The 7,864-nt window shown below is 45.2% G+C and overlaps 1 protein-coding gene across 1 annotated transcript; it reads right to left on the reverse strand.

The window, feature by feature from the left end:
* Window positions 1–3,861: 3,861 nt before the first annotated feature.
* On the reverse strand, window positions 3,862–5,728 carry LOC111366687. Its single transcript, XM_022987393.1, has 3 exons — window positions 4,966–5,728; window positions 4,479–4,879; window positions 3,862–4,404 (listed from the first exon to the last, which is right to left on the reverse strand). Exons 1-3 carry the CDS (start codon window positions 5,726–5,728, stop codon window positions 3,862–3,864), a joined length of 1,707 nt encoding a protein of 568 aa, XP_022843161.1.
* Window positions 5,729–7,864: the final 2,136 nt, after the last annotated feature.

Raw genomic sequence — 7,864 nt, forward strand, 5'->3', positions numbered from 1 at the left:
TTAACATTAGCCCAGGGGCCAGGCCAGTAAAGCAGAGGAAAAGACAGTTTGCCCCAGAACATCGGGAAGTCATCCGCGAAGAAATTAACAAACTCATAAGTGCTCGGTTCATTCGGGAGGTCCAATATCCGGATTGGCTTGCCAATGTTGTTTTAGTGAAGAAGGCCAATGGTAAGTGGAGGGTCTGCATCGACTTCACAGATCTTAACAAAGCATGTCCAAAGGATAGTTATCCCCTACCACGGATTGACAACTTGGTGGATAGCACGTCTGGACATAAGCTATACAGCTTCTTGGATGCATTCTCTGGTTATCATCAAATCCTCATGGCTGAAGAAGATCAAGAAAAGACCTCATTCATGGCCGATTCTGCCATATACTGTTATAAGGTCATGCCTTTCGGTTTGAAGAATGCAGGGGCAACATACCAAAGGCTCATCAACAAAGTCTTTGCTAACTTGATTGGAAGGAATGTGGAGGCGTACGTTGATGACATGGTGGTCAAAAGCAAACAGGTGGACCAACATATTTCAGATCTTGAAGAAGTGTTCAACACCTTGCGAAAGTACGGAATGAAGTTGAACCCCGCAAAATGTGCATTTGGCGTGGCCTCGGGCAAGTTCTTGGGCTTCATGATCACTCACCGGGGGATAGAGGCCAACCCTGACAAAATACAAGCCTTGGCGTCTATGGAATCACCAAGGAACAAGAAAGAGGTACAGAGGTTGACTGGTAGGATAGCAGCCTTGAACAGGTTCATGTCCCGAGCATCAGACAGGTGCTATCCCTTCTTCAAAGTCCTAAGAGGAAACCAAGGCTTTGATTGGAGTGAAGACTGTGAGAAAGCTTTCCAGGAGCTCAAGCAGACATTGGCATCTCCACCGATTCTCACTAGGCCTGAGCCTCCTATTGTGGTGCTCACTAATCAACCACTTAGGCATATACTTCAGAAGCCGGACGTATTAGGAAGACTGATGAAATGGGCAATCGAGCTTGGAGAATTTGACATAGAATTCAAACCACGCCCATCTATCAAAGCCCAAGCTCTGGCCGACTTCATTGCAGAACTAACCCCTAGGCCTCGGAGGCCAGGTGATAGCTCGAGCATGAGCACTAATCTGGACACTTGGCAAATATTTGTGGATGGAGCATCGAACTCCTCGGGCTCGGGCGCAGGGGTCATCATCATCAGCCCTGACAAACAAACAGAGATCCAATGCGCTCTCAGGTTCGAGTTTGAAGCAACCAACAACGAGGCCGAGTATGAGGCCGTCGTTATTGCTCTTGAGCTAGCCCTTTGCCTAGAGCTCGAGTTCGTAAAGATATTCAGCGATTCACAGCTAGTGGTCGGACAGATTGAAGGATCATTTGAAAGAAAGGAGGAGAAAATGAGTTTGTACTGTATGAAGGTTCAGGATCTTCAACGAAAATTCAAGAGCTGTGAAATTACAAAAATTGCTCGAAAGGACAACGAAAAAGCCGACGCATTATCCAGGCTTGTGTTCATGGGGATAGACGGCCTTGACAGAACGGTTCACATTAAAATCATCACAGAACCCAGCATCAGTCAAATCCTCGACATCATGGACATTGACAACGAACCATCCTGGATGGACCCGATCATAGAATTCATCACAAGCGGAAATCTACCAAGCGATGCCAGGTTGGCCAGAAGCATCAGAGCCCGAGCTCCTAGGTACTGCATGATCAACGATGTCCTCTTTCGCAGGAGTATTACTCTTCCATACCTAAGGTGCCTCAGGCCATTAGAATCATCCCAAGCCCTTGCTGAAGTTCATGAAGGTGTGTGCGGGAATCATCAAGGAGCCAGGGCCTTGGCCTTTAAACTCGTACGATATGGATACTACTGGCCAACCATGAAAAAAGACGCCTCAGAATATGTTAAAAGATATGATAGGTGCCAGAGGTTTGGGAATGTTATCCACTCACCAGCCGAAGATCTCACCAACATTAACTGTTCGGCCCCGTTTGAACAATGGGGAGTTGACATCCTCGGCCCCTTTCCTGTGGCAAGAGGCCAATTAAAGTTTGTTGCTGTAGCATTAGAGTACTTCACAAAATGGGTAGAGGCCGAACCCCTCGCCACAATTTCAGAGCCCAAGCTAAGAACCTTCACTTGGAGGTCTATCATTTGCAGGTTCGGGATTCCAAAGGTCCTCATCACCGACAATGGCAGACAATTTGACAACCAACAGTTTAGAAACTTTTGCTCGAACCTTGGGATTGATCACCGTCTGACATCAGTTTCGCATCCTCAGAGCAACGGTCTGGCCGAAGTAACAAATCGAATCATACTGCAAGACCTCCGAACAAGGATGAGCGAAGCTAGGGGTTCTTGGTCCGACGAGCTGCCTGCTATACTTTGGACGTACAGAACGACTCATAGGACAACCACAGGAGAAACTCCTTTTATGTTAGCCTATGGCATTGAAGCAATGGTCCCGGTGGAAATTAGACTGCCAAGCCATAGGAGGCTCGTGCCAGAAACCTCGGAGCATACAACTGAACATCTTGATCTCTTGGAAGAAGTACGGGAGCAAGCCACTATAAAGGTGGCCTCTTACCAAACTAAGACAGCGAAACATTTTAATAGCAAAGTCATGGCTCGGAGGTTCAGAGCTGGCGATTTGGTCTTGAGGAGGGCCGAAGCAGCAGGCCACCCCCCAGGGAAACTCGGGCCCATCTGGGAAGGGCCCTTTGAAGTCATACGACAGGTTCGCAGAGGAGCATACAGCTTAAGAGACACCTCGGGCAGACCTCTTCCGAGGCCCTGGAATGCCGACAATCTAAAAATATATTACAAGTAAAATTCCCGACGTCTTTTTGGAGATTTTCTTTTTCTGCATTTTATTTCTAGTTTAGCGGGCCTGCGTGCCCATGCATATTTTCCGTTCTCTTTTATAATGAACTACGTTCGGCTTGTTCCCGTTTGAGTACGTAGGCAGCTTGGATGCAATATATAAATCCAAGTCCAGTCCAAACAATTAATAAATTCGAATCTTGGGTATAACAGCCCGATAGTTTGCCTTGTCATCAAGGAAGCCAACTAAAGCCTTGCCCCGAGCAAGCATGTAAGCCTTGTCCTTGACAAACCAATATAAGCCTTGCCCTCGAGCAAGCCACCTAAAGCCTTGCCCCGAGCAAGCATGTAAGCCTTGTCCTTGACAAACCAATATAAGCCTTGCCTTCGAGCAAGCCACCTAAAGCCTTGCCCCGAGCAAGCCGTCTAAGCCTTGTCCTTGACAAGCCAATGTAAGCATTGCCCTCGAGCAAGCCATCTAAAGCCTTACCCCGAGCAAGCATGTCAAGCCTTGCCTCGCGCAAACACCAAAATCCTGGAACTCATAATCAGCACATCAAAATAGTGCAACACAAGTATAAGTCCCGAGGACATACATCCCAACCATATATCCTTGTATTCTTTGCTAAGACTGCAAAGCGAAAGCTCGGGGATAAACCCCGAGGTTACCACCCAATGCAAGTAGTCCTCGAGGTAATTCAATATAAACGTCGGGAAAGTTTTACCGTCAAGGTGTTGAACTATTCGCTGTTGTCCTCGGCGTTATGACTTGCTTAAAAATCCAATTGTTTTGTCTCAATCGTCATGATTATTTAGTCGTCGGGATATTAATCTTCTTAGTCGTCGAGATAATTAGTTGTCTTTGTCGTTGAGATAATTAATCCTTCTCGGTCATCGAGATATTGGTTAATGTTCGACTCATATGAAATAAGAAACACGACGATAAACTCGGTGGAAAGGAAAAAACTATTTCCATTAAGATCGGGCATTTAACAACTACAAAAAATAAAATAAAATTTTACAGAGTACGCTCGGTAAATTCAGGCGTCGGTATCCTGACTGCCTTGGCCTTCCTCGACGACGTCATCACCCTCGATATCGACGTCTTCATCCCCAGCGTTCTCTTCAGACTCTGAAAGATGAAGATCATCAGCCACCTCGGGGATTGACTTCAGATCCTCATGGCGAGCATCTGGCCTCAGGCGCATGAAAGCTCGAGCTTCCTTCAGAGCATGAAAGTAAGAGCCCATAGCATAGTCGCCCTTTAACTCGTTGAAGGCATCAGACTTCTTGAAGTCCTCGATCGCTTCCTCCCGAGCACTGGCCAGCTTCTCATCAAAATCTTTTTTAAGCTGATCGAGCTCGAGCTTGAAGTGCTCAGCCTCAGCCTTCGCAGCACCTGTCTCACCCTGAGCACTGCGTAGATCATTTTGCATACGCTCGCGCTCCCTCAGTAGCTGAGCTCGCTCTTCCTCCAGGTCGGCGATCCTCAGATCCTGAGCAGAAACGGCACCCTCGAGGTCGGCCATTCTTGAAGACTCATCCCTTTCCTTCAAGGAAAGGCCCCGAGCTATTCCCAGTGTCTGCAAAATGGTGCAAGGTTAACCTCGGGACGTCAAGTTAACAAAAATAATGTGAAAACAGCCGACGAGCTTACCTTCAAGGCCATAGCCTCGAGAGCCCTCAAGCCATTGCTTAAGTCGACATCTGCCCGGTATTTGTCGACGATGCTGAGCACTGAGTGGCACCGAGAGCATCCCTCGGGATTAGCAGGCCCCGGTGGCAGGCTCCCATCCTCGAGGTCGACCACATCAACAGGTCCCCGAGGAACAGACTCCCGAGGAGTCCCATGATGATCCTGCTGCTGAGATCCCGTCCTCACTATTCCCGGAGACGATCTTCGGGGCCTTGAAGATTCCCCAGGCCCACTGGTCTGCCTTTCCTGCCTCGAATCCCGAGGTCTCTTTTGGCCCCTCCTCTGGCCGGGAGCCCGAGCCTGGGGAGCCTTGGACTTCTTGTTCACTGCCTGACGAAGGGCACTTGGATCAAACGTCATCTCTGCAAAAATAAAAATTACATGTAATTAGCACGAGCATAGCAAGAATACAGACCGGGATTTTAAGCGTCAAGTTAACATATCCTACCCTCGATTCCTTTCATGTTTGCAAGCTCGAGGATATCATCCAAGCCATAAACGAGGGGCTCGAGCTCCTCTAGCATTTGCCTATGCCTCTCCAACGATTCAAAGTATGCCTGACCCCCACAAAACCTAGCAGTATCAGGAACCCCCCACCGAGGACTAAAGGGAACGTCGGGATCTTGAGGTATAGCATAGAACCACTTATCCTTCCACCCCTTCAAGGAACTAGGCATCCTCGGGATTCTAAACCCTCCTCGAGTTGAGAGGTAAGCAAAACAAGAGTATTGGGAGAGTTGTTTTAGGTCGAAGACCATCCTACATAAGTCGACATATGGGATAATCCCGAGGTATCTACAAGCTATAAAGAAGTATGTCAACATCCTCCACCCGTTCGGCACTAACTGCCCCGGGCTCATGTTATGCTTGGTCAAGAGCGCGAGGAAAAAGGGGTGCAATGGCCACCTAAATCCCCCCTTTAGAGAATCCTTGAAAATGACGAACTCTCCCTCCCGAGCAATAGCTACCCTATCCTCATTACCCGGAGACCTAATATCACAGTTCGGCATCAGGCCGAATTCCCTAGCAGTCGCCACGGCTAAGTGCTCCTTAAACCTACAAGGGTGGTCGGGGTACACTAGTGGGGTCGGGATATCCTGGGCTCGAGGATTTGCACTTATGGGGACGGTCATAGGTATTATCGACTGCCCTAAGTCCTCGATTGGTGTTCCCGAACTCGAGGATGACGTATCGCTATCACTACTCGACATCCTATCTTAAATATAGACTTTTCTAAAAACAATTAACTTAAAGTCTTGAGGACTCACATTATCCCGATGATTCCGACAAGGTTTACTGATAGTACAAAGGTAAAAAATGAATAGGAATGGAGGCTTATATAGGGAAACATGGGTGGGAGCCCAAAGGTCGCATCCTGAACCGTTCAATCATGCCACGTGTCCTACATCTCACAGTCTAAAAATTACACCGCCTTTCTACTAGGGCTGGCGTCGTTACCACATCTGACGTCAGCCCTCAGGAGTCCTTCCTCAGCATTGAATCGTCAAAGGCGATATACCGAGGACTGCAATTAGAACCTTTTGCACCTATCCTCGTGCATATTATCGAGCACAGGTGCACGGGGGCCAATGATATAACCAAGTTTGTTCTCGACGTTTACACATACCCGAGGACTCAATTTCGTCGGTATGTGTATCAAAATGCTCGGGACATATGTGCTCGGGGTATCCCCTATATGCCTGGGCTATTATCCCGAAGAGTTATTCATCAATCATTCGAAATGTCCTCGGGAGCGCCTTATCCAACGAGAGATTTATTCTGACTAAATATCCTCAATTCATGTCTCCTATGCCTTGAAGAACTCTATTGGTATCACAGTTATACCTCAATTCAAACTTCTATCTCGCGTAGGACTCATTGGTGTAAGATTGCAAAATCAAGCTATCCTACTACAGATGCAACACGGAATCCTAATATGAACACACCACCTACCTCTATAAATACAGAACATTGGGCCATTATTCAGGTACGTTTTTCATTGTTCTTCAACACATAGCCTTACGCATATATTTCCCTTTCTGACTTAAGCATCGGAGGGGCGACGAGAACACACCTCGTTGCCTTTGTTTCAGGTACCGGAAGACCACTATCGTGATCAACCCGAATCATCAAACTCGGAAAATCAACAGGTACGATTTTTGGTAGCATCAACAGGGTTACGTGAACTTTAGAAGGATAAAATATATTAAGAATATTTTATTTAAGTGCACCTGCCTGGAAGTGACAAAGCTTCTTAACATGGCCAGCGAAAAATTATTTGGCAAGCACGTGATATAAATTGCATGCAGAATGAATTATTAGGCCTCTTATGCAAGTGAAAGCCAAGCCGTCATCCACCCGTCATGCTCTGAAATGGGACAATTGTAAAGATTTCCATATTTCTCGAATTAAAGGTTGGATGTACTCTAAAGTAAGTTACGTGTTACTTGTTTTGTACAAACACTTATTGTACTAATAAAGGAGAATGCCTTCTTTTGATAAATATAGAATTTTGCTCGACACAAACACACGTCTTCCTGAAGTAGCTATCACTTTAGTCATCGAACTTTTTTCTACATAAATAGCCTACAAACTTCCAAAGTTGCTTTAGTTAAGCCACTAAATACGTATGAATTAGCCCATTTAATGAATCGTTAATTGATCCAATGCGGCCAATCAAAATTGTGCCATGGCCGACGATTTGCCAAATTACTACAAGACGAAGATTAATTAAAAGTTAAAACCTTTAAATGAGTATTGCGAAATTTCAAACGCGAATTTTCTAACTTGTTAATGTTATCTCATCATAATTGTTAGCTCGAGACATCTTAATAAAAAGTTAAATTAAGTAATCATACATTAGAAAATTAAAGAATATACTTTTCTCAAAAGTTAATTAGCTTCTTTAATAAATAAATAAACTGATAAAATTGACTTTATTTTCTATGAACAAACTCAACATCAAGTATAAATTCTAGACAAGTATCATTGAATACACTCCAAGCATTTGTGTGGTCATCAACTAGTACCCTAAAGAATAATGGGAAGTGCTATATAATGGTGTCCATAATTACACGTGGCATTGGATCCAACATTTAATTCAAATCCCACACTTATTATCACATCACATTATGGATGAACATATATAAGTAGAATTTTCCAAGAATAATTCTCATGACATTCGATATCCTCACCACAAATTCAAAAGATAAGTGCGATTGCCCTCACTCTCAATCCACTTTTTCAATTTTAGTGCTGAATAATTACGCAACATACATTAAAAAATCCATTAAAGTCCTAAAAACCACACAGTTTTTCTTAGATTTATTGGATCATATTCCATTGAA

This window comes from Olea europaea, chromosome 18, assembly GCF_002742605.1.
Source record: "Olea europaea var. sylvestris chromosome 18, O_europaea_v1, whole genome shotgun sequence".
In the NCBI taxonomy this organism is placed as follows: domain Eukaryota; kingdom Viridiplantae; phylum Streptophyta; class Magnoliopsida; order Lamiales; family Oleaceae; genus Olea; species Olea europaea.

Excerpts from the sequence above, each read along its gene's own strand:
- LOC111366687 (XM_022987393.1), bottom strand. The coding sequence starts at position 5,728 with ATGTCGAGTAGTGATAGCGATACGTCATCCTCGAGTTCGGGAACACCA. Across the intron at positions 4,880-4,965 it reads AAACATGAAAGGAATCGAGG|AGATGACGTTTGATCCAAGT; the intron begins GTAGGATATGTT and ends TTATTTTTGCAG. Across the intron at positions 4,405-4,478 it reads TCGAGGCTATGGCCTTGAAG|ACACTGGGAATAGCTCGGGG; the intron begins GTAAGCTCGTCG and ends ACCATTTTGCAG.